Source organism: Heloderma suspectum, chromosome 5 (assembly GCF_057233095.1).
Source record: "Heloderma suspectum isolate Gila_16-S chromosome 5, 16-S_ref, whole genome shotgun sequence".
NCBI lineage: Eukaryota > Metazoa > Chordata > Lepidosauria > Squamata > Helodermatidae > Heloderma > Heloderma suspectum.
In genome coordinates this window covers 2,645,911-2,673,224 of record NC_139462.1, presented here as the reverse complement: position 1 = coordinate 2,673,224, position 27,314 = coordinate 2,645,911, and the positions used below count along the sequence as shown (strand labels likewise).

The window sequence follows — 27,314 nt, the reverse complement described above, 5'->3', positions numbered from 1 at the left end:
TCAGGACCCATATGCAAATTTACACAGATTTACCTGATAAGATTAATCCATTAATCAATTAATTCACTCTATTGCATCTGGGACCACTGGGTGATGCATTACAGAGATTAAATGGATTCAGAAGAGGGATTAACCACTTGGAAACTACAATTGCACTGCAGAGGGGAAGTGAGAAGAATCAAAGTAAGGCTCATTTGCTGGGAGTGAGCACTCCGCTACAGATATTCCCCTACACTGGGTGCCAAGGGAGAGGCTCTGGGAGATGGCCAGGAAACCTCCTAGAATTATTATTGCTCTCGTGTATCCACCAACCTAGTGGAAATCACTGGTCACTGAACCACACTGAACCACACTGAACCAAATCACTGAACCACAGAGAATGGGAAAGGGGTAACTGCTGGATGGATGTCCTCAGGAGCAGAATCTGGATCAGGTCAACTGTGCCACAGTGCTCCCGAGTTGAAACTCACTACGCAGACACCTCATCAACCCATGGCAGGTCTATGTCTCCTGATGATGAAGAAGATATAAACAAAAGACAGGTCCTGCCTGCAGACTTGCAATGTAACTACAAGACAACTACATAAAGAAGAGGAAGAAATAGGGATAAATGCCAAGTTCTGCGCCTAGGAATAAGAAACCAAATGCACACATACAAGATGGGGGATACCTGGCTCAACAACACTACAAGCGAGAAGGATCTTGGAACTGTTGTCCATCACAAGCTGAATATGAGCCAACCATGTGATGTGGCTCCAAAAAAGGCAAATGCTCTTTTGGGCTGCAGTAATAGAAGCATAGCTTCCAAATCCAGGGAAGTACTAGTTCCCCTCTACTCAGCACTGGTTAGGCCTCATCTGGAGTACTGTGTCCAGTTCTGGGCACCACACTTTAAGAAGGATGCAGACAAACTGGAGAGGGTTCAGAGGAGGGCAACAAAGATGATCAGGGGACTGGAAACAAAGCCCTATGAGGAGAGACTGAAAGAACTGGGCATGTTTAGCCTTGAGAAGAGAAGACTGAGGGGAGATAGGATAGCCGTCTTCAGGTACTTGAAAGGCTGTCACAGAGAGGAAGGCCAGGATCTCTTCTGGATCATCCCAGAGTGCAGGACACAGAATAATGGGTTCAAGTGACAGGAAGCCAGATTCTGGCTGAACATCAGGGAAAACTTCCTGACTGTTAGAGCAACACGACAATGGAACCAATGACCTGGGGAGGTGGTGGGCTCTCCCACACTGGAGGAATTCAAGACGAGACTGGACAGCCCTCTGTCAGGGATGCTCTGACTTGGATTCCTGCATTGAGCAGGGCGTTGGACTCGATGGCCTTGTAGGCCCCTTCCAACCCTACTATTCTATGATTCTATGAATACTACCAATGCTGCCTTAGACTCTATCAACCTTTGTTTTATTACCTTCTCTCCCAGGTGGCTTTTATAACCAAAGGAGGCCTGCTTATGTACCATATCCCTTTGCCAATCTAAAAGAGATCAAGATTTTGCAAAAACTAATTCTGGAATAAAGCTAGTGAAGGCATTTAGGAATGACTGAAACAGACACCTGTGGCATGGGGAAGAGAATGAAGCTGACACTAAGCCAGAAGGCAACCTTGATTTAAAAGAGTTAAAACTTTGAAAATAAGCATCCTGTGTGCTGTTTAAGAGGACAGGCCATACCTGACATTCTGAAAGGCATGAAAATCGTCTCGTTAGTGTCCGGATGGATGATGGCCTACAAAAAAAATCAGACACAGTGAAAACAGGGCCAAAGGGGCACGGTCACCCCCAAGAGCATTTCTCATGCTCATGGTGGAAGCCAGAGACCGACGATCCTCCTCCTTTACCCAGACAGATGTTACACAAAATGGGGAGGCTTGGAGTCACACAGGGATTTTGCCGTATGTAAAGTAGCACTTGAGGACTGACTTAGTGCTACCGCAGTTTCCCCAAGAACACTTTGCTTCGGTGTGGGTGCTCAGGCCCTTAAAGTGTGAATTCCATGAGAGACAGACCAAGAGTAACAATTTAACAAATTTTATTTATGAGAATAAAGCAGGGGAAAGTAATTATGAAGTTAGGTTTTGTGGGTGAGTGCAGTATTACTTATGGTATGAACTTCCTTGCTTTGTTTTCCTTCTTTCACTCTTCTTTTTACACAGAAACTTTCAAGGTGGGAGAACTCCGCTTCTAGACCTATCCCTCCCCTCAGAAGCCCAACCACCCTGGCCCGAGGCCCACGCTCAGGTTGAACTGGCAAGCCCCAGCCGCTCTCCCCTCAGCATCTGGAGCACCAGGTGACTCCCCCACCCACTTACCTTCACATCTCAATCTCCATGCAATTCCCCCCTCGCATCCAGTCATCCTCCAGAACCTAGTTCATTACACCACCATGCCTTTTCTGTTGTCTCCATAACCTCATTTATAATCCTGTGTTTGAAATAGGACCCAATTGTGCCCACACTGGGAAAACTCACCATCTACATATATTCATTAGAATGACTGTAGGAGCGGTCAATGGGCATTCTAAGCAACAAGTATGGGTTGGAGGGGTGGGGGGACGCCTGCCGCTGCAATGCCACCACTGCCCACCCCCCTGGCCCCTACACATTCCACCCCAATGCAGGCTCATTTATCTGCACTGAACATCTGAAAAAGGGCTAGTCACTTACAGACCCCTGGAGGAAATAGGTTTTCAGCACTTAACCACTCATAAAGGACCAAGGCCTGCTTTAGGCAGGCGTACAGGCAGACTATGCAAGTGCAAGGGCTATTCTTGCAGGAAACCTTCTGACCCTGGTTGCACTCTGGAGTTTCCGAGGCCTACCCACAACCAGTTTTCAATGCCAGGTATCAGCCTGGAATATATGAAATAATAACAACAACAACAACAACAGGAAGTCCTTTCAGCATGTACAGAATGTCCTTCCATTGCCACCAAGCAACTACTATCAGCCAAAGGGCTAAAAGGCCAAATGAGAGGACCGTGGGGCAGGTTTGGACCCTCCCCACACACCTACCTTCCTTTTAGAAATTAATCACGAAACTTACCAGCATAAAATACGAGAAGCAGATCCCAGCCTGCCACAAAGAGGCACAGTGTTCAGGACCTTCAAAAGCCAGAAGCTTCTTCTAGGGAAGCCCATGCTGGCCAGACTTGGAGACAAATCTTAAAAGCCCCTTGGCACTTAGGGTATATTTTATTAATTTAATTGAATTCATTTATTTGATTTCTAAAATTGCACCCTCTGCCTAGCAGGCATTCCAGGCAATGTACAATAAAAATATTAAACCATCACACAAAACCCAATGAACAAAATTAGTTGAAAAGGAACGGATTCACATCCTGGGAAGAAAGACTGCATGTTTCCGTTTACTGAAAAATTCTCAGGGCCGCTTCACCCACTATGAAATTAGAGGGTGTCCCCATCATCAACACCAGGTGAACCTGCTGTGGGGAACTGTTAATGGGCTCAGCCAAAAATGTGAATGTGACAGCCAAAAGCAAAGGTGTTGACTCGCTCCTGTGCCAAGGAGCATGCAATAGCTCCGCCTTGCCCCTCAGGCTGGTCAGTACAGAAATGAACCCACATGCAACTCTAGGTGTGCATTAAAAGACTGAAGAGAAGCATTCCAACATGCAAATATAGCAAAGGCTGCCAAAGAGAAGGACGACAATATGTGCACTCGCCAGGCCTGTGGGAAGGCAAAACAGCAACAGTAATATAAAAGAGAAGCAAAGAGTGGGTTACCTGTTTTATTTTTTGCGCTCTCCAAAGCTAGAAGTACAAAAGACATAATTAATTTGCTTGTTTAAAAAAAGTCAGCCGGGTAAGACGCTTCCAGAATGTTTGTTCATGCAAAACAGAAACATTCCATGTGGAGGTTTCAAAGGAAAAGGTCACACAAAACAACAACTCTGGTCTGCCATTCCATTTGCCATTGCACAAATTCGGTGTAAAACCAAAGCAGGCCTCTGTGCAAGCCAAAGCACTTCTGCACCACCTGAACATCCCGCCTCATCCCAAAGCCTATTATACCTCAGAGGGAAAAGCAACAATATTCCTGCCTGCAAATGAGCTGTAAAGAGCCAGGCAAGGTAACTGCAATGGGGCCACCTGACAAGCAATTGCTATGCCCAGCCCAGATGAGCAGGGAAGTGGCTAATCGTCCCCCTGATACATAAAAATCATTAATGGGCCCCAACGAAGACAACAGACAAGGCTGCAAGTCAGGCCCCAATGAAGCACACCTCTTCTGCCTTTCTGCAGCCGTGGGGAGATGTTGCCAGTGGTTCTCTAGGAACAAGGCTCTTCTTCCCAGCCCTTCCTGGATGAACTCCGCAGCAGAGACTTTAAGGAGAAGCTTCCAGGTATGCAGCTGGGTGCCCTGGAATACACCTGACTTGTGCTCTCAGGCTCTAACTTTATACTTTTATTATTAGAAACAGAAGGCGTTTATGCAGCACATCAAAGTATCAAATATGCTTCTAGGTATTGCTCTTGTTTGTTTGATTACAACCCTGTAAGGAAGGTACCACAACTGCTACCATTTTACATCTGGGGAACACCGAGACCAAGACATGTAGAAGACTGCCCAGTGAGAGTGAAGCTGAGCAGAAATCTGAACCCATGCCTCCACCGGACAATACCGTCTCTCATTTTTTTTGGTTCCTCCATACCCACATACCTGTAATACAGAAAAATGTTTCCTTGTACTTTGCCAGAAAAAACAATACGCGTATTAACTATGAAGTTTAGTTAAAGAATTAGAAACATGGCACAAACTGACCACTACAAGAAAGATTTGTGTCTGTGGCCCAGAGGATCCCGTTCAAATTCTAAGAAGCAAAGCAAGTGTCTAACCCAGCCTGGTGCCATCCAAACGTGCTACACTGCAACTCCCAGAGTTCCCAGCCAGCATGGCACCTGGGGGGCACCCGACTGGGAAGGCTGGTCTAGCCCTCATGATCGCAAAGTCTGAGCATATAAACAGTTAAGCCAAAGCCCCCTTGTTTCCCAGCGCTCACCAAGTCCATCTCTGCTTTTACCATGCAAAAATCCAAGTCAGGGCTTCACCCAAGGAAGTGCAACTGCAGCTCGACCTTTGCCATATTCCGGTAGCAGAGATACGATCGCCCCTCACTCGGCTCCTAATAGCAGCAGATCACCAACAGCCTAGCACTCAAGAGCTGGTCTAGAGCGATCCTGCCCACAAACCCGAGACCCCGTCTCCACCCCTCAAGATCAACCAGCTGTGCTCTCTGACAGCAGCCCCTTCCAAAAGTCCCCTGACAGTGTACATGTCTACTCAGAGGCAAGCCCCACAAAGTTCAGTGGAGCTCACCCACAGGTGTGTATAAGGCTGCAGCCTAAACTGGCCTCCAAATTATTTTTTAGCACCCTAAACTACGTAACCAAGTAATTCACCATGACTGGATGTGTGTAGCTGACTCGAGAGACATCAGGACTTGAATAACTGGGGTGGGAAAACTTGCACAGTGCCTGCCACCCTGCAGCAATGCAAATCAGGCCCGACTCTCTTCTTAATCACACCAAAGTAAAACGCAGCAGAGCTCTGCTAGATCCAGTGGAGTTACAGTGATGTAAAATAGCAGAAGCACCTGCAGAGTCAAGTTCTGGAAGTGACGAGATAATAAAAATTCATAGCACTTAAATAACACTTTACCAACGTTAATTAATTAGTCCTCACAAAATCTCCACCAGAAGTTAGAAACAGGGAGCTTTGGGCAGCATGGAATTATTCAGACCTGACATGGGTCACCGAAGAGAGACAGATCCCAAACCACCCCCCAAAGGGGGCTTCTCACATAATTGTGTAGGCTGCAGGGGGGCAGGGCAGGTGAGAAAAGGCTCTTTCTAATGTTAATTAGGTCTAAAGAGAAGAGGGGGCCTGTGAGGGTCTACTGAGAGTTGCTGAGAAGGGAGCTGCAGGAAGAGACCCCTCCTTCCTCTGCTGCCTGCCGATCTCTGTCCCAGTTTGGGGGGAAATCAGCAGCCAGCTATTAGGAACTGGTGAGAGGAAGACTCCCCCACATTCTCTACTGAAATGGTGAGACCACCGGCCATGCATCTCAAGGTGAACTGCAGCAGTCAGCGGACCCTAGATCTTTCTTCATAAGTGGAGGAGAACCAAACGTCAGTTTCATGGCAAACTGACCTGAACAGGGCTGTGTGGTGACAGCAGCTAAGAAGGGGCACTTCATCCCCTTCTCCTTACTTTAAACCAGGCCCTCCCAATGCCCAAACATCATTCTCTGGGCCTGGTACACATTCATGACACAGCCCACCCCCACCCCCACCCTCCCCACTCATGGAAGGCCCTGCCAGTCTTCAATGACTGATCCCTGTGCTTCAGCTTCTACAGGTCCCTTTGTTTATTCTTATGTGGATGCCCGATTTGTATTTGTACCCAGATGTGGTAGCATGGCTTTGGCAGGTATGTTGCATACATTATACTCATGAGGAACAAATGCCCCTTACATCAGCAGTGGGGAACCTCTCAACCATGAGCCACATTTGGCCCATGATTGTTCCCAATCCGGCCCACAGAGGAACATCTGCAGGCCCCTCTTCTGCCCAGATGTTAACCCCGCCCACTTTTATCTTTCTCTGTGCAGAGAGGGGGACTCAGATGGCACTTGGAGGAGTTCCTCCAAGCACTGGCTGAGTCTCTTTCTCTCTCTGCACTGAGAAAAGAAAAATGGGTGGGGTAGGGATGGATGACATCAGGGGAGAAGGCGTGGCTTTGGGGATGGGGCCCTGCCCCATTGACATCACCCGGCCCGCCAGATTGGTCCAAGGGTGGGCAAACTGGCTCCCAGACCAAAAAAAGGTCCGTCCCTCCCTCCTGCCTTATCCATTGTTCTGGGCCCCTGGGATCTAGCATCAGTTTTTCTCTGCTCTCTGAAGACCACTTTCTCCCATTGGAGGGCTATATCCATGTCCCCAATTATTCTGGTGTCTGTCCCTTCCTTCTGCTGCCACCCCTGAAGGCTCCTCCTGTCTGCTATTGTGCTCAAGAGATGTCAGGAGGCAGTAGCAATTATTTGTAATAATTTTTGTAAGCTGCCTTGTGTCCCAGTACTAGGAAAAAGGTGGCGTATAAATATAATAATAACAACAAGAACAAGAACAGCAGCAGCAGCAGCAGCAGCAGGAGTGAAGAATGGCATCAGCAAATGCGGGGCTAGGGGCATTTCATCAGGCTCCTCCCTCTTTCAATGAGCCAGCCACCTAGGGACTGCAGCAGCAGCAGCAGGATTATCTTGCCATCATTCCCACGTTTCCTGATGGAGGGGCCATAGCTTGGTGGTGGAGCCCCTGCTTTGCATGCAGAAGGCCCCAGGTTCAATCCCTGGCATCTGCAGGTAGTGCTGGAAAAACTCCTCCCTGAAACCCTGGAGAGTTGTTGCTGCCTGTCAGTGTTGACAGTCCTGGGCTAGATGAAGCAATGGTCTGACTCAGGATAAGGCAGCACCCTATGGTCCTGATCACCGCACTGGCAGGAGACAGCATCAGGACCAGCCAGCCACCAAAAAGACCTCCACAAGGGCCACTGCATCTGGGCTCAGTGTGGGTGGCCAGAATAACTGCAAGGCACCAGGAACCACTGCACCAACTGGTCCACCAGGGAAAGGAGCGCTACTGCTGTCATCATCTCCCCTGGGCTTCCTGGGTGCTGCCGTGGTGAAGACCAGTGGTTTCCAACAGCCAGCTCCTGAGAAAACTACTGGGATGCCTGTAGTTGTATGTTCATGTGAACCTTGTGAGGGCAGTGTGCCCCAAAAGGCAGGTTAAAAATCTCTTAAATAAATAATAAACAAGATAAAGAATTCTGGGGCTTGAATCATAGAGTAGTTTGAAGGGGCCCACAAGGCCATCGAGTCCAACCCCCTGCTCAGTGCAGGGATCCAAGTCAGATGCAAGAATCCAAGGCTTGTAGTTCCAGAGAAAACAGCATGTCACGTTCTGCCTCTCTCAGTCCTAGGGTTTCCCATATAAGCACCCTTTCTCCCAGTCTGCTCTGGAGGAGGACCTGCACCAGCAGCTCACTGTTCAGAACGTGGCTTCTCCTGTTCCAACACTGATTTGTTTCCAGCAAACCTGAAAGGATCTGGACACCCAGATAGATACAGAGAAATACGGTTGCATAAACATCTTCAAGAAGTTCCCTTCGCTCTGAAGCCAGGTAATTGTAGCCACTTTGCTCTATTTCCTTTCCTTTCCTCCTTTAGATCTACACACTGTGCCTCTGCAGCCCACCATTTTCACCGGCACCCAGGCCCCCTGGCCGCACAGCTCCCCCAGTGCCCTGCCTCGCCACTTCCATGGCGTCTCATTCCACTCCTTCTTTGGCAAACATGAATGTCCCCAGTCCCCGCCTTTCCGCTATCTCTGTGTCAGGGCTGACTGGTATACTGGCATGCTAGCTGGTGGCATACTAACCAAGCTGTTTTCTTCTTTTGTGTTACACATGCATGTGTTAAGAATAGGCCCATAAAATTAAAGTCTGTATTTTTAGACTTGAATGGTTGTTTGAACTCATTTGCCCGCACTTTAGAAGCAGCTGTTTCGCCACTTCGTTGAAGTCGTGTGCAGGTCTGCTGGGCCTACACCACTCCTCGGGCAAAGGCCCCTCCGGTCTAGCATTCCTCATTGCATGTGTAGGCCTGTGAGTTCGCATACACACGTGGACGGGGACACGCAGCAACGGGGGAGCCGCTGAAGCTGTAAGCAGGCTAAGCATCCTGCGCAGCACCTCCGAAAAAAGCCTCTGCCCCGACTGCCTCCCTCAGGTCCCTTGTGAGAAAGTGGGGCTCACTGGGCTGCCTTTAAGGGGGGTGGGAAGATAATCCCTATGAGGGCTGTAAAAGGGCTCCTCAGACCACACGTGGCCCATATGTTGTGCAGGGCTTGGTCATACTTAGGCAAGAGGCTGGGGGAAATGAAAAGTGCAGTTTACTGCAAATAGGCCTCTTCACTCTTCATCAACAGTGTAAAAAAAGCCATTATTCCCCCCCAAAGGGATGCTGCCTGGCCTCCGGTAGATCTGTCCTTCTCTGCTGTGCCTGAGCCAGCAGGAGTGGCCCTTCCTGCTGCTACCCTGATTGAAGGGGCAGCCCGGTAATAAATACACGCCCATTAGGATGGCAAGTCTCTTTGCACTTCAGCAATGAAAAGAAATGAAACAGTTTCAAAGCAGCGAGCTGCCAAGGCTGCATTTGGAAAGACTGAGGGGTGCGAAGTCACAACTGACACGCTCCTCCGCGCAGTGCCACTCAGCCAAGGCTGGCGGAGGGAGATTGGATGGGAACGGAGAAGGCGCGTCTCCCCAGGAACAGACGGACAGACGGATGGAGAAGCCTCGCAATTCTCTCTCGCACCGAAGATCATCCCATTTCACAGGGGAAGGCACTCGTGTTAAATGGGTGAAGATTTCCGTTTAGCTCTTCCACGGGTGCCGGTGCGAACAATAATTTGAAAAAATGTAAAGGTGAGAGAAGCAGCTGCCTGGGGGATACTTTAGTGCCAGGATGCTGTGGTGAGGGGCACATCAGATTAAGAATGCAGACAGAGGAGGAGATTTGGGGTTCTGGCAAAAGCCATAATAGGCCAGGGCTCTACTCAACCACCATGCTCCAACCTCCTCTTTGGATTATAGCAATGTGTCATACATTCCTTTCAAAACTTCAGTTAGTCCAAAATAGGGCAGCAAGGCTATTTAGTGGGACTGGCCAATAGGATCATATTATGCCGGTGTTTTGCCATCTGCGCTGGCTGCCAGTCCATTTCTGGGCACAGCTCAAAATGCTGGTATTAACCTTTAAAGACCTAAATGGCTTGGGGCCAGGCTACCTGAAGGAGTACCTTATCCCATACATACCCATCCAGATCCTAAGGTCATCTTCAGACAACCTTCATCAGGTGCCCCCACTGAATGAGGTGAGGCGGGTAACCCCTAGCGAAAGGGCCTTTTAAGTGGTAGCATCCCAGTTGTGGAATACCCTACCCAGAGACTCACCTGGCGCCTCTATTGTGGTCCTTTCGGCACCAGGTGAAAACCTTTTTATTCTCCCAGGCTTTTTCTCCTTTCAGCTTTAAAAGTGTGTTTTTAGATCCTTGCACTGCTGTTGGTTTTTATCCTGGTTTTACTCTATAGCTGTTTTAATTCCTTTTACATTATGTTTGGTTACATTTGCATATTTTATTGTTTTAACCTGATTTTGCGAACTGCCTAGAGTGTTTCAGCTCTTGGGCTGTATTAAAATGCAGTTAAATAATAATAATAATAATAATAATTAATAATAATAATAATATCAGAACACCAGAGGAAGGCCCAAGCCCCACTCACTAATGCACACCTTGTGTTATTCAGTGTTGTTCTAATCACTGCTAATCCTGTGGCCCCTAAATACTCATTTTGCTTGTAGCAGGCCAAGGTAGCAGGAATGGCCAGGAGAGCAGGGCACCATCCTCCTAGCAATCTGGCTGCCCTGTTACTTGGCTCTCATTCCGCTGCACTGACCCCACAGAAAGGCAGAAGAACCAGCTTCAGCCGGCAAACATATGCAAGCTTGTATGCTTCTCATCAGCCTGATTTGCCTGCATACTTGTGTCCAAACACCCAGCCATCCACTGTCCTCCAAGAGACAGGCAGGCAACCCACAGTCTGCATAGAAACCTGGAAAGCCCTGAATGTGATCCATTGAGGGTGCCCAAGCTCTCAAATTTTCTGCTGTGAACCAGGATGGATTACAATTAATCAAAATACTAAAAAGCAGCCACACATTGTTAACACAGTAGAGGGTCTGAGGCTGCAATCCTATAGCCACTTAGCTGGGTAAAAGCCCCACTGACCGCAACAGGATTTACTTCTGAGTAGACATGTAGAGCATTGTGCTTTTGGAGCCCTCAAGGAGACTCACAACATAAAATATTCTCTAATAAAAATTCAGTGGAATAACATGAACAAAACAGCAATGATTTTTGTAGCAGAAAAATTACAGTAGCAACAGCAGCAGCAATTCCAAATGAAAATAATTGTTTAACACCATTGTCAAGGGCTGGCTGGAGCAGAATAAATTTCCCTGGCCCCTCTGAATTCAGTCGCCCCTCTCCAGTTCGAGGTCATCCCTGATATGGTGAAGGAAAACACTCCCCTTCCCGGGGGGGGGGGTGCTCCTCCCGATACCGCGGACCACAACAGAGGTCTTGGCCAGGCCAGCTTTCCCTGCCCGGCGCCTCCCCAGAGCAACTGGGGCCGACCAGGGTGGCTTCTCTTCGCTGCGGCCTCTTGCCGCTTCATGCTCAGTCAGCTGGGAGTTGCAGTCCAACATATCTGGACAGCACCAGGTTGGGGGAGGCTGTTCTAGGGACAATGGACTGGGAGGGTCTTCGAGGCATTCTTATCATTACTCTCCACTGCATCTCTTATGACAAGAGCAACATTTATGCAGTGCTTCTCCTAAGAGCTCAAAGTGCTTCACACAAATTACCGCCATCATTCTTAAAAACAACCCTGTAAGGCAGGCTGGCCTCTTTAGCCCCAGCTGGTTAACTCAGAAGGAACAAGCACATGTCCAGGGAAAGCCCCAAAGCAAGGCAAAGCTCCGCTGGAAACAGCCCCCCCCCCTTGCATCCTCCTTCAGTGAGGAAACAGAACCATCACCTGTCACAGCTCCTGCTCTACGTTCCCCCCTCCTTTGCCCCCCTCAACCTGTACAGAGATTGTGACATTCCCTAAGTCAGGGGTAGGGAACCTGTGGCCCTCTGTTTGCAGCTGGACTCCAGCTCCAATCAGCCCCAGCCAGCACAGCCAATGGTCAGGGATGATGGGAGCCATAGTCCCAACAACATCTGGAAGGCCACAGGTTCCTCGCTCCTGCCCTAGGTGGATGTCCCAGGCCCCTCATACTGCCTCATAGTGTTACACACACACCCCATCCCGCCAGCCCAGAGCTTCCAAGGAGGCAATCTGTTATCCAGCTCCTGGGCGAAAATCATCCTTTCCTCTTCCAAATAAGCCTCCTTGCCTGATCATGACAGTGTGGGCTAACACACCATCTGGTTCTACTCTGCTGAGAGCCAAAGTAAGTTACTGGGGCAGGAGCCGAGAGTGCGTTTCTTCCACATGCCTTGCCCACACACCTTGATCTCACTAAGCTCATGTAACTGGACTTGACAACTTGCTTAGTGAGCTGAACTGAGATGGGCTGGTCAATTTGGGCTGAGGTCCCAAACTGAGGGTAGTACTCCTCTTCTAATTCTTCTCATGCAATTTGAAGGGCTTTGGGTTTGGGGCAGGCAATGCTATGGTACCCTAGAAAGTGCACACAGGATCCTGACACTCACAGGGGGTAAGCTAGAGCTCACTTACTCTTGAGACCCACCTCAATGTGGTACCCATGGGCCATACGCAGATGGTACTGTGTAAGTTGTTATTTGGGATTGGTTCTATGTGATTAAGCAGCAAGCAGAAGCTACTCATTGCAACCTGAGCAATGAGAAGTGGATGAGAAGTGCTGGATTTTTTAAAAAAAGGTACAGCGGATTGCTCTTACCCTCACTAGACCCAGTCTTTAAGTTTCTTGCTCAGCTGTCTCCCTTCTTGGTCTACCAATACAATGCAACATTTTTTTCACTTACTTTACTAAGCCACAGAGATCCCAGAAAGCTGGAACTGAGCAGAAGAGCCCTGAAATTGCCCCCACAGCCATAAAGACAGAGCAGGCACTGCTGACATCATCCTTCCAGAGACGGCCCACACAGCGTTGGAAAACCTTGGCGATGGCCACTGACAGCCTGTTACCATCATTAGCAGAACACAAGGACGAACACTGATTAGCAGTCTTCAGCGGAGGAATTGGGTAACACCTCTTCCCAAGCAAGCTGTTCCCCGGACACTCATTGCTTGCAGCCGGGCTGCTGCTCCAACTGCAGAGAAGCGTGTTGTGTTTTTATATTCATTTCTGCAGTCAAGAAAAATGATAAATCTGCAGACCCATTCTAGAGACTGTCCTACAGCTTTAGGTCAGAACTTGTCTATGCAAAGGGCTGCTGCCAAGTATATTCAGGCCCTCTGCAACAGCTTGGAAGCAAGGAAGACAGTAAGAACTGGTCTACTGGATCAGACCAATCTCCAGCAGATGCCTTCAGGAAGACCCCAAACAGGACACAGAGCTCCCCCTGCTCCATCCCCAGCATCTCATCTCAGGAGGCTTTGGTAGAACATGAGGAATAGGTACAAAATCCCTGAGATCCCACAGAAGGCCTAGCACAGCCAGCTTCTGTTCCATTACATCACAGCGGTCCCTTCTGGGCAGTTTGGATAATCTCAGCGAGTGGAATCTCATAAGGAAAGACAGCCACACTCAGGCCAGTCAGATAAGACTGTGAAATTAAAGCCTGCATCTTGGACTTCACCAGGAAACCAGAGATAGCCCCCAAACACTGGTTCACTTGGCACATGTTTCAGGAATTCCAACCCATAGCAAGGAAAAGTCCTCTATGGCCCTGGCCACCAGAAGACCCATGTGGCAGACTTATTCATCAAAGAGAGTTTGAGGCTCCCATGAATGATCTAGCAGACCACTCGGTGTATGGCATCATCTGCTAAGAGAACAGGGCGTATCCTTGGCTAAAGCAGAGGTCAGCAACACACCACTGTCTAGATCAGGGGTAGACCTGGCTTTCCTCCAGGTGTTTTGGATTACAACTCCCATCAGCACGGCCAACAGTCAGGGATTCTGGGAACTGGGGATTCTGTTTTTATTGCTTGTTTTGTTGTTGGTTTGTATTGCTATTTTTATTATATTCTTACTATTTTACTGTGTTTTTATTGTCTTAATATTGTATCGGTTTTATATGTTTTATTGTTGTAAATTGCTTCTGCCCTGAAAGGCAGCCAAGAAATATTTTTGATGATGATTGTAGTCCAAAACATCTGGAGAGCACCAGGCTGCCTGCCCTGCTTTAGATTTTTCAAGTGCCTGAAAAGAGGCTAGCACTACCCTAGATTCACACCCCTGCCTAAATCAAAACGTCTAGCAAAGACATTATCCAGTGCTGGAGACAAACAAAACAGGAAGGGCCACATCTCCACACCCTGTTTGTGAGCTTCTCGGGGGTGGTCTGCGGCAGGAGGGAGGTCTGGTGGGCTACTGGCTAGTCCAGAATTCAGGACCAGATGGATCTTTGCTCTGATCTAGCAGAGCTTTTCTATATCCCTATACTACTTTGTGAAAGCTTGGCTTATAAGGCTAATTCCAGGCAGTCAAGGGCGGGGCTGCTGATGTGCACTGCTAGCTCTGCCCAAGACTTGAAAAAACGACAGAGGCCTCGGAAGTGCTGTCCTGCCCCCTCCCCTCTCCCGGGTCCAATCACCAGGCATTTAAGCACTGAGGAGGCAGCCATCTGAACTGCGGAGATGGGAACAAACTGAACCAAGCATCTGTAGTTAACAATCCAATGAACCAAACACACTTAACTAGCTCTTTGCATGCACTTTGTAACACGAACAATCTCTTTTCACACTTCTGATCATCTGTTCTGGAAGCAATGACTAGCTGTAGAAATGACTGTGGCATATGTGTCACAGTTGCCTCCGTGTCCTCACTGAATGGCCCACCTTCTCTACAGTTTTAATGTTCCATCGATGGATCATCTAACAGCAGCATCTATATAGCACCATCATTGTGCGTAGAGCTTTGCAGAATAAGAAGGCACCTGATCCCTGTCTCAAGAAGCTTACAATCTAAAACTCCACACAGGAGGCGGCAACAGAGGCCAAGAGGAAAGGGTTATGCATTCTGTTCAGTTACACATAGTAGTGAGAGGCACTATCAGTAAAGGAAAGAGAACCAAGGAGTGATGCCAGAGGCTTCAAGGAGAAGGCAGGTGATAAGGAGGGACTTGAAGGAGACGAGAGAGGTGACATTGCACAGGAGGCAGTCCCAAGCACATACGGCAGCAGATGGAAAGGGCAGAGTTTGCTGAGGGAGCAGGAGAATTTCAGGGGGCTGAGGAAGGTGGTGGAAGTGGTGAAGAGAAGGACAGGAATATATTGAGACACCAGGGCTGAGAGATAAGGTTGGCAAGGCTATGGGAGGTACTGAAGCTTCTGCTAGATATAGAAGCACAAATGGATCCAGTGCAAGGATCAGAAGAGGGGTGTCATACAGTCTAAGCAATGGGAAAAGCAAATGGTGGGGGGCAGAGTTCTAGACAGAGATGGGAGGATTAAGGTGAGACAACAGAAGACCAGAAAGTGGAAGGTAGCAGAAGTCGATGAGGGAGATGATCAGCTGTACAGGGAAAAGCAAAAGGACCTAGCAGCTTCCCCTATCCCCAATGAGATTATCTGCAACATCAGATGAGTGTCCAACCTTTTCTTGAAGACCTCCAGAGAGAAAGAGACCACCACCCCTCTAAGTAATTGGCTCCACTGTCAAACTGCTCTTATCTTTACAAGATTTCTCCTAATGGTCAACCAAAATCTACCCTCCTGTAGCCTAAGTTCATTAGATCTAGTCTGCTGCCTTCTGGCAGCAGAGACCAAGCCTTTGTCCTTTCTGTGGGACAGCCCTCCAGGGATATGAGGGGTTGTATCATATTCTCTTCCCTCCACACCCCACCCCCACTGTCTCTCCTCCAGGCTAAACAGACCAATTTCCTTCAAGATCCCCTCCCAGGACATGTTTTCTATACTGCTGACCATCCTCCCTGCCCTCCTCTGAGCGCTTTCCCATTGGCCTACATCCTTCTTAGAGTGAAGCACACAGAACTGGATACAGAACTCTAAGAGATGAGGTCTGACTAGTACAGAATAAAATGAAATAACAACAACTCAGGACTGAGGAACTTTGGCTCTTTTTTGTAGTCAATCACAAGCTGAAAACAATCCCAAGATCTTTTTCAGCTGTATTGCTGCCAAGCCAGGTATTCACCATCCTATACCTGTGTTTACGATTGTGTTGTTGTTGTTTTGCTTAAATGCAAAACTCTGCAATTGTCTCGGGTGAATTTCATTTTGCTAGTTTCAGCCCAGTTTTCTATCCTATGAAGGTTACTTTTGTTCCTGTCTTCTGAGGTGTTAGAGATCCCTCCCAGTTTTATGTCATCTGAGAAGGATTCCCTCCACCATTTCATCTAAGCCACTGACAAAAATGTTGAAGACTGCAAGGCCCAAGACTAAGGATGTGCAGACTGTGTAAAACCCGCTCTGTCTGTGTTTCGCGGACTGTCATGTGTCTTTTGTTCCTTCATCCGCCCACAGACAGATGCGAATATTCTTTTCTTCATGTGGAAAAATACTCAAACAATTATGTAAATATTTACCTAAGTATTTACATAATTTACCTCAGTACGTACCATTTAGTGTATTGTCCTCCATTCCATTCAGCATTTCCTCAGCAGGAACTTGCGTATTTTTCTATGGATTTGTATGTGTAAATTTCGGGAAAGTAAAAAAATCATCCGAAAGTCCATGGACTCCGCACAGCCTGAGGGGGGCACTCCGCAGCAGATTCTGCAGATCAGATTCTTAGAAATCTGAGCTCATTTTAATCCGTCTCAAATTTCTCCAGCATCCCTACCCAAGACAGAGCCCTGCAGCACCCCACTCAAAACCTCCCCCAGTTTCACGAAGAACCATTGATGAGCACTTTTTTAGTACAGTTTTCCAACCAGCAGTGAACTTTATCACCTCACCTGCATTTAACCTGTTTGCTAACAAGAATATCATGGGGAACTCTGTCAAATGCTTTGTTGAAATCAAGATGAGTTATATCCACAGCATTCCCACAATCCGCTAAGCTAGTAACCCAACATGGATTTGTCAAGAACAAATCCTGCAAGACAAACCTGATCTCATTTTTTGATCAGGTCACCTCCCTTGTGGACCGTGGGAATGCTGTAGACATCATATACCTTGACTTCAGCAAAGCTTTCGACAAAGTGTCCCATGATATCCTGATGAGCAAACTAGCCCAAAGTGGGCTAGATGAAACAACGATCCGGTGGATCCACAGTTGGCTACAGAATCAGACTCAAAGAGTGCTTGTCAATGGGACCGTCTCAAACTGGGGAGAGGTAACAAGCGGGTACCGCAGGGCTCAGTCCTGGGCTCAGTGCTCTTCAACATTTTTATTAATGACTTGGAGGAGGACCCTACTATTCTATGATTCTATGAAAAAAGAGATGAGTCTGGCAGGATTTATTCTTAGAATCATAGAATCATAGAATAGTAGGGTTGGAAGGGGCCTACAAGGCCATCGAGTCCAACCCCCTGCTCAATGCAGGAATCCGAGTCAGAGCATCCCTGACAGAGGGCTGTCCAGCCTCATCTTGAATGCCTCCGGTGTGGGAGAGCCCACCACCTCCCTAGGTCATTGGTTCCATTATCATATTGCTCTAACAGTCAGGAGGTTTTTCCTGATGTTCAGCCAGAATCTGGCTTCCTGTCACTTGAGCCCATTATTCCGTGTCCTGCACTCTGGGGTGATCGAGAAGAGATCCTGACCTTCCTCTCTGTGACAACCTTTCAAGTACTTGAAGAGTGCTATCATATCTCCCCTCAGTCTTCTCTTCTCAAGGCTAAACAGGCCCAGTTCTTTCAGTCTCTCTTCATAGGGCTTTGTTTCCAGTCCCCTGATCATCTTTGTTGCCCTCCTCTGAACCCTCTCCAGTTTGTCTGCATCCTTCTTAAAGTGTGGTGCCCAGAACTGGACACAGTACTCCAGATGAGGCCTAACCAGTGCTGAGTAGAGGGGAACTAGTACTCCCCGGGATTTGGAAGCTATGCTTCTATGAATGCAGCCCAAAAGAGCATTTACCTTTTTTGCAGCCACATCACATTGTTGGCTCATATTCAGCATGTGATCTACAATTCCAAGATCCTTCTTGCTTGTAGCGTTGTTGAGCCAAGTATCCCACATCTTGTAACTGTGCATTTGGTTTCTTTTTCCTCGGTGCAGAACTTGGCATTTACCCCTATTAAATGTCATTCGGTTGTTTTCTGCCCAGCGCTCCAGTCTATCCAGATCACTTTGAATTTTGTTTCTGTCTTCCAAAGTATTAGCTATCCCGCCCAATTGTGTGTCATCTGCAAATCTGATCAGCATTCCCTGCACCTCCTCCTCCAAGTCATTAATAAAAATGTTGAAGAGCACTGGGCCCTGGACTGAGCCCTGCGGTACCCCACTCATTACCTCTCCCCAGTTTGAGAAGGTCCCATTGATAAGCACTCTTTGAGTCCGATTCTGTAGCCAACTGTGGATCCACCGGATCGTTGTTTCATCTAGCCCACTTTGAGCTAGTTTGCTCATCTGGATATTGTGGGGCACTTTGTCGAAAGCTTTGCTGAAGTCGAGGTATATGTTGTCTACAGCATTCCCACAGTCTACAAGGGAGGTGACTTGATCAAAAAATGAGATCAGATTTGTCTGGCAGGACTTGTTTTTGACAAATCCATGTTGGCTTCGAGTAATCACGGGATTGTTTTCAAGGTGCTTCCAGGTGGATTGCTTTATCATCTTGACTAATCAATGCTGGCTTCTGCTAATTGCTGCCCTGTTATAGAGATACTTTGAGACTGACTGGTTTATACTGTATTCCAGTATCTTCCCTTGTAACAAAGTCAGGCCTACCAGCTTGTAGTTTCCCAAATGCTCCTTTTCCCTTTTTGAAGACTGCGACAATGTTTGCCAGTCTCCGGGCTTGTGGCACCTCACCTCTTCTCCAGGATTTCCCAAAGATGATAACACAAAGGTTCTGAGAGTACATCAGCAAGTTCCTTTAGTATCCTAGGATGCAATTCATCTGGCCCTGAAGACTTGAACTCTTTTAAGGTAGAGAGATGTTTCATGACCAAAACTGTGTCAACCTTAAACTGTAATCCTGACTCCTTACCAGTGAGGTTGCACATAATCACAACATATCCAAATAGAAAATGACTTGTTTTGGATTTCATATTTTATGCTTTTGACTCTTGATGTACTTTATAGGCTGGGGATTTTGGATTTCATAAGACTGAAACATCTTGCCACAATCTGAACCCCAAGAGAGGGAAAGCTATACATTGAAATATATAAGCAAAGGAAGGGGATCTCCTATAAAAGGTCAGTGGCAAGATTGTCTGTCTCTGACAAAATGGAACAAGCTCGTTCTCACAGGATGAACAAAATGGAACAAGCTCGTTCTCACAGGCGTCTTGGATGCATAGTCTCTACATCTCCTGAGCAGAGGACAAGTTGTTCTTTCTTCACTTTGAAACAGGCTTTCACCCATGAAAGAGAAAAGTCGCAACCATCTTGAGAAGCCCACTATTCAGGAAGAATAAGTATGCTTGGGCATACAGAGAAGATGCAACTGAAAGAAAAGGGGGGGGGGGCTGAGCACAGCAGTCATCGCTGTCAGCTACTGATGACATTGCCCTGCAATCAGCCCTTCCCCAAACAGCAGCTGCTCCAGGCTCGGGCAGGCCTCTTAGCCGTTCACCTGCTGGCAATGCACCCGCTCCCAAAGCCTCCTGGTTCACAACCACAGCCCAGCACCATTCCTGGCAATTCTTTGTGAAACTTCCTGAACACAGCACTGAGGTTATGTAACTCCCACCTGCATCCCAAGGATAAAGTTTCAGTTGTCCACACGAATTCTCCTTAGTTTCCATCACTTTGGAAACAAAGAGGTCCATTCTGACATTCAAAAGGGAGGAAGCTAGGCCAAGCAAGAACAAAACTGCCCAAACTCAAAAACCAATTCAGCAGTGACATCTGGTTAGGAGGGCACTAAGCCTTTTGGGGGCAGACTGCTGACTACATCAGTTCTCCAACCTAGTTGTCTGAGATTTGTCAGAATGAGGCCTTTCTGGCATGGTAGCCAAGAACCCTTAATTGGTGAGGAGGGGAGGGGTTAAACAATGGCCCTGAGCCTCTCCTAGCGAAGAGAAGAACTTGACTCAGATAGGTCTATGCTATGGTGGCAATTCGGTGTGGATAAAGCACTAACTGTGGACACAAGAAGCCCAGGTTCAAATCCCAGCTCAGCCACGTACTCACTTGGGTTCCTAAAAATGGAGACAGTGCCAACCGTGCATCCCACCATCCAGATAATCTCTGCAATAACACATGATCTACAGCAGGCTTCCCCAACCTGGCACCCTTTGGATATTCTGGATTACAATGAACATCATCCCCAGCTCATAGGGTCATGCTGGTTGTAGATGATAAGGTAGTCCAACACATCCGGGGGACACCAGGTTGGGCAAGGCTTGCCTGCAGACTGCGCCTGGGTGAAAAACCAGACATTGCAACATTGGCTAAGCAGAGCTGGAGTCAGGGGGAAAGAGGCAGTGAAAGGCACGAACTAACAACTCTGATCAACTGGCACAAAAACAACGCTTGGATGACCGCCTCCATTTGCAAGGCTCTGTCCATACCAAGATGGCTCATGTGCCTATGTACACTTATGCAGTTCCCTGTCACAAGAGACTGGAATAGCCACCAGTTTTAAAGAGGATTTTACAGACTGATGAAGGCAAAGCCTACCAAGGCTATTGGCCACTGGAGCTAAAAATGGAGCCTCTACATTCCAAGGCAACGTCCTTCTTTTTACCAGATCCCAGGGACATGCCATCATGCTCCACTCATAAGCTTCCATGACACCTGGCTGGCCACTGTGGGGGAACAGATTAGAACAGAAACAAAATATGGCAGCAACTTAAACTGCTAGAATTTTCAATTTGCCATTCAAATTTTGAATCTGAAATCTTTACTGAGAATTCAAAACTCAAGTGCTTTAGACTTCTTGGCATCTTTGGATTGCTTTGATTTTGGCAGCTGTCAAGTGTGAAATCTCTGTCATACACTACCACAACACCAAATAAAATTCCATGTCAGCTATCGAATAACATCAAATATAATGTCTAAAATATCAAATATTGAAGGCCAATTGACTATCAAAGTGAAAATATTCAGTGAATGTGGCAATTATTCAGAGACTATCCAGTGAGTCTTCAGTAGCAGAATTCACAGAGGAGAATCTTTAGGAGCCCCATTCATTTCAGCCCTTTGGGCTTGATCTAAAAAGGCTGTTCCTATTACACAGTGGAAGTACAAGAATCCTCTCTCTCTCTCTCAATCTCTCTCTCTCTTCAGCCATGGGAAGTCAGGGAATCCCAAGTCACCATGGCTCCTGAAAAGAGGCAACCTGTAGCTACTATGCTGGTGCCACAATGCCCTACCGTCTCTCTGTTTGATGGGGCTGAGGACCTTTGGAAAGCACAGGGCAGAATGTGGGGTTCAGATTCACACTGGAGCGTATCTGATGTGCATCTGACCCTCACATTTACAGCTCTATAGACATGCCTGTAGAATGCAGACGAGTTGCTGGCCATGAAGCCTACAGCAGGGGATCTGGAGGATCTTATGCCTACATGAAGTCTGAAGAATGATTAATTCACTCAGATTACCTCTTTGTTGGTGACTCCTGGGGGCAGAGTCCCATGTTCATAGTCCTCCAGCAACTGCACAGCTTCTTTAAGATGACTCTGCAAATAGACAACAAACAACAGTGTTGTTAGCAAAAGGTATTCTGCAAGGAAAAAACAAGAAAATACAGAAAGGCACTAGCTAGACCAGGTTGTCACTTAGCTGAATTTTAAAACTAGGTGTTTCCCACCAGAGGGTTGTGGCTTCTGCAGTCTCACTGGCATGCTGTCCTCCGCAAGCAGGGGGGTAAAAAGGGAAACGCCTGCTATGCATGCAGATAAACACAGGGCTGGCCCGACTGCAGAAAAAGCCCAAGTCCTTTGGGGAAAGGGGCTGTGAAGCAACAAGTGACCAGAGGGGAGGGAGCAACCCATGTTACAGAAATCATTCCATGGCCCAGACACTGTGGGAGATCTCAGCCACAAGTTTCCCGAATGTCTCCCTGAAGCAAGGCCACCCAGTTCCTAGCAATCAGATATTTGTCAGGATGTAAAATAAATAAACAAAACTGATATCATGCAAAGCTACCTGAGTGTACTCATGTATTGATCCTGCCAGGGCAGACCTCAAGGGTGGTCAGAGAATGTGATCACACTATATACAACTTTTCCCTCTTCCTCGTCTAACCCAGTGTTCAAAGTTGTCCCTCTCACATTTGACAGAAGCATCAGGGAAATAATTCATTATATTTCTTTAAAATATTTATATCTTGCCTCATCTAGCCCCTGACACAGCTCACAGCAATGGATTTCAAACAAAATAATTCCTGACAAAGAATATCAACATTTGTTCACTTCTGTGTTTTCAATTAAATGTTCCCAAAAAAATTTGCCATGAAAAAAACATATTTTTGATCAACGTTTTATCAAAGTTTACAACATGTTTTGAGGGAACGGCCTGCTAGGAAATCATGCCAGTTGGTTCCAAAGGTTTTGGCCTCTTCCCCTATTGGTCCCCCACAAAAGCCCCTCATGTTCCTCTTAGAATTAGAAATTTCAGTGCCAGCCAGCTTGCTCCTTCAGATGCTCTGATTAATTGCACGGGTATCTTTCTTCCCCTTTCCTTTCTTCAAAGACAAATTTTCAGTTTGTTCTTGGGAAACTGCAGCAATGAACACCAAAGTGGAACTGGGCAAGCATGCAGAGGTGTCTGTATGTGTGTGTATGGGGGGGTGTTAATGCATTCATGAGCGGTGGCCCCACCCCTCACAGAGCCAAAATCCACTTGTGCACTCACTAATATCACACACACGTTTGCTGCTAGTTTTGCACTGGATTAGCCTGTTTATTAAAATTAGGATTCCAAGATAATAAAAGTTGATTCATCAATTAAAAGCCAAAGGATTAAACAATTACACTTAAGCTATTACAATTAGTAAACACAATTCATTACCTAACAGAACAACTGCAAAGCACCTAATGCAATCACGTCCTCCAAATTAATATCAATAACTGAAATCGAGTCTTAAAAGATTTTGAACACAGGAACACAGAAGTGTTGTCTACTGACTGGCATCAGGTTTCCAGGGCTTCAGGCAGAGTTCTTTCCCAGCTCTACTTAGAGATGCCGGGGATTCAACCTAGGACCTTCTGAATGCGAAGCAGGGGCTCTACCACTAGCCACAGCCCTTCCCCGTAGCAAACCGTCTGTAGACTGGAAGCACTGCAGGAGGGAGGGAGATCCACGCCACCGGCACCACCATACCGAAGGCTCCGGTTCCAACTCCATAGAGTATTAGCAACCCAAAGTCAATAAAGCCTGAAGAAGGCGCAGAAGATCTTAGCAGGGGGGCTCACCTTGTGGACGGCAGGGCAGGAGTGAGCTACATCTGAAGGTGATCAAAACCTCATTTTAAGTGTCCAAGGACCCCGAAGGCCGGGCATAATTAGTGCGAGAACTTACCATGTCATAAAAACACACGGCAACAAGCACAACCTTCTCTTCCACTGATTTACATGAATACCCCCCATTACAGGACCCCCAAAATCAAATCTCACAGTGCTGCTGAACCAGTTTTTAAGGCGCTATTAAAAGGGAGGAGGTAGTTGGTGCCTTTACCAAGCCTTCACAGCAGGGCATGCCTCACTTTCTGCAGCCTGGACACGAATTTTAGCCTGTGACTAAAGTTTTGCCGTTTATTTATTATATGCAAATTTAACTGATTAAGGCTTGCTTCCCTATTAAAAATTATTTAATGCCAAGTGCAGGGGCGGGGAGGCAGAATAGTAGTTTTTATTCCTACACCCCACACTAAATTTGGGGCAAATGATAGTTTAAAGCAGGCCCACAGGCCAGCCCTATTGAACTATTGTTCGTGCTATTTATTTAGAAACAGAATACCTGATGAAAGATTGTCTGAAGGATTGCCTCCTCTTGCATAAACCTGCCACCCATTGAGGTTATTCAGGGAGGTCTTCTCTGCATCCCACCACCATCAGAAGTTGAGTAGGTTAGTACATGAGACAGGACCTTCTGAAGTGCCCAGACTTCAGAACATTCAGTCCTAGGAGACCCACTTGGCCCCCTCTCTGACAGCATATCAATCCCATGTAAAAACTATTCTGTTTCAACATGTCAACGGACCTGGCTGAGTTTTGAATGTGAACTCCCAAACAGTTTTTCTCTGCTGGTTTAGTCCGAGTTTTAACCATTCTGAGTTTTATCAACAGAATTGCACCACACTGTTTGTCCTTCAAAGAGATCACATCTCTCTCTCAGCCCCAAGCAGTCTGCCCTTCCTTGGCCTGCCTCAGCTTCCTTGTGAAGCTTGTGAATTGCTCTTTGTCCTACTCTGCGGAACAAACACACATACCACAACCCAGCATCACCTGGAAATAGACAGTGTGGCTACATCCCTGATGGCAGAGACATAGATGGCAGAGTTATCCATCCAATGTGATGGACAGAAGTGGACTACTGGACACAACTACACCAGAGACTGGTCCACACAGCTCAACATAGGAAGCGTCTTCTACCAAGCTGGACCCTTGGTCCATCTAGCCCAGTACTGTCGACAGTGACTGGAAGCAATGGCTCTCCAAGGTTTCAGACAAGAGTCCTTCCCAGCACACCTAGAGATGTTGGGGTTTGCACCTGGGGCCTTCTGCATGCAAAGCAGGGGCTCTACCACTGAGCTACAGCCCTAGCCCCCACATCACCCCTAGCCAAGCATATTGCACAATAGAAGGGTTGAAATGTGACAGGCAGGAGAGAGTAATCCACAGATCACTCAATCCCGCAGAAGGGATCAATGCATGCTGGGCTCCTAGGCCACTGTGTATCTCTGTCATTTAGTGGTGGCCAGAATCCAAATTTGTTGTACCTTTCCACAAGACAGAGTTTCCATGCCAGGAGTCTCAAACGTTCCAGAGTGGTTGGCAAGAACCAGGAGTGTGAATCCAGTCTTGCATCCATATGTATCGTTGCTGGCACCTTCCAAATGGTCTTTTGCTCCTCTGTAGTACTGCTCTGTCCATTAGTTATTCCACAAGGAACATGCTGCATTCCAGAATGAAGCTGCCCCTCCAAAGTGGAGCTGAGATGCAGGCAAGGGACTCAGTCACCTGGGGAAACTGATCCACTTCTTGGGGACAGAAGGACTCATACAACAGGAATCCAATCGTGCCTGTTTGTGGCCAAGGCAGACCCTCCCTAACTCCTCTCCCCAAAGCCTCGTCTTGAGACACGAGCATAACCTTATGGAGAAATCCTCTGCAGAGAAATCCTCTCCATCTAACAGGAATGGAGGAGGACATTAAGCAATGCTCCTTCTGTACTCCAACTAACAGATGCAGCAGCTGAATCACCTCAGGGTAGCTGGAGATGCTAGGGCTCTTTTGGTCTTCCACAACATGTGTGCAATCACCCTCCTTTCCAATGTCTCAGCGCAAAGCTACTGCCACTTCTTATTATGCTTACTAGCATTAACAGTATACTAGGGAATGTATCGGACAGGGTGCAGAACCTCAGGCCGGGGGCTCAAATCTGGCCCTCCGAGGGTCCCAATCTGGCCCTCTGGGGTTCGCCAGAAGGCCACACTTCCTTTCTCCCAACTACCAATAATTTTTTTTGGTTTCCTGGCTTTGTGTATTTTTCCCCATTCCGAAAGGCTGAAATGCCTCCCTTAAGGCTTTTACTGGATGTAAAAACTTTAAACTAAAATATGCCAGCATAGGGGGTTGGCCCCGCCGCTTTTGCCTTTGGCCCCACCCGTTACTTGAATGTGCATCCAGAGACCTTCTCTGAAATGGAATTTGGCCCTCAGGCTGGAAGAGGTTCTGCATAAACAAACCAAACTGTCCCACCCTTGAGGACTTATAGTCAGCATTAGACAGACAAGACCACGAAAGAATGGGATGGCCTTGAGTCATGGGGCTGGGGAGGGAAGAATAGAAGACAAGTAAAGGGATGGTCACGTGCCCACTTGCAAGCACTAACTTTACATGAGGATAGCCTGACGTGCTCAGGATTGCACAGCCACACTTGAAAGAGTGCAGTCTGGATCCAGATCCACTGATGCAGACACGGAAGGTCAGGGAATGATACACAGCTACTAGTCATGCAGGATGCTGCTGGGAAACATGGGCAGGAGGGTGCTCTTGCTCTCATGTTCTGATTGTGGGCTTCCCATTGGGGCATCTAGTTGGCCACTCTGGGAACAGGATGCTGGATGAGACAGACCTTTCGCCTGATCCAGCACAGCTCTCATGTTCTCAGGTTCACTGTTAGTCCGTTGTCCCCTAAGGAATGCGGATGAGGAAGCCTCCACATTTTGCTTGAGATTGTGCCCATTACAGAGATGTCCTATTTAACTGAGATTATCTGGTGCACTTCCCAGAAAAGGAGCAGCAGAAAAACTGGGTTTAACTTTCACAAGGAGAAAGGAATGGACTAAGCTAAAATTATGTTGGCGCTTTCCTTCATCACCATGAAAACAAGAACATTACCATTCTATTCAAATCAAATGTAACATACAAGATAAACTTAAGGCACATAATGGTTTACAATACAATTAAGTGAGAGAACGTGACGGGGTGAGCCAAGATCTAGAGGAGAAAAGCCAAAAGCCTCCCAGTTCTAAGGATCATCATCCTTCTGGTGCTGTTCATGTCCATGAAGAGCCAAGTGACTGAATGGTAACCAAGGAGCCAGGGAAAATGACCCAATTTCACAAGAATGGCCTGCTTAGTATTCCAGGAACTATTTGTGCTTGCTATTAGTATGTTTTTAACACTGAAATTAGCCACCATGAGTTCTTCTTTACAACCAATCTACATGGGGCATCGCGATCCTCTGAATGAAAACGTGGAGCAAAAAAATAGATGAATGGTCCCGTATTCTATTTTCCCCCTCCTCTTATTGAGGAAATCTCTGCAGTTACTATAACAACCCTGGCGGAAACCCATCTTGTTTAACAGGACAAATGCTACAAACAAACAAATCTTGCTTGAAACATTTGTAAGTATCTGAGAAGTATATCTCCTCTGACATTCAACAGTTAAAAATAAAGCCTTCCATGAGAGAATCATAGAGAAAAAGTACTAGTAAAAATCAGGAAAGGTTTAACAAAGACCACACAAGCGCAGAATGCCCCTGTTTCAGAGGGCTCCATTCTGTCCCCAGTTTGGGACAGGGTCCAAGTCCTAACCTAGGCATTTGGACAAGATGTTCATGAGCACTGGAACCCTCCCTTAAATGAAAATGAGGTTTTGCACTCACTTTCAGCTCCTCTTTCCCAGGAAGTGATCTATGGACCACTTCAGAGCTGCCAGGCCACTCCTGGGAGGGAGCTCAGTGCCTGCTGCTGCT

At 47.2% G+C, this 27,314-nt stretch overlaps 1 protein-coding gene across 3 annotated transcripts in view; it reads right to left on the bottom strand.

Annotated features, from left to right (window-relative positions):
* The window catches only part of SFXN5 (sideroflexin 5), a 124,831-nt gene that overhangs the window by 71,273 nt on the left and 26,244 nt on the right, over positions 1-27,314 (bottom strand). For 2 of the 3 annotated variants that reach the window (XM_084855218.1, XM_084855215.1), the window contains 3 exons: positions 21,488-21,565; positions 3,751-3,777; positions 1,679-1,733 (listed from right to left, as the gene is read on the bottom strand). In XM_084855218.1, the coding sequence (XP_084711344.1) occupies positions 1,679-1,733; positions 3,751-3,777; positions 21,488-21,565 (160 nt within the window). The remainder of the gene's footprint in view (positions 1-1,678; positions 1,734-3,750; positions 3,778-21,487; positions 21,566-27,314) is intronic. The other variant, XM_084855217.1, reaches the window with a different exon arrangement.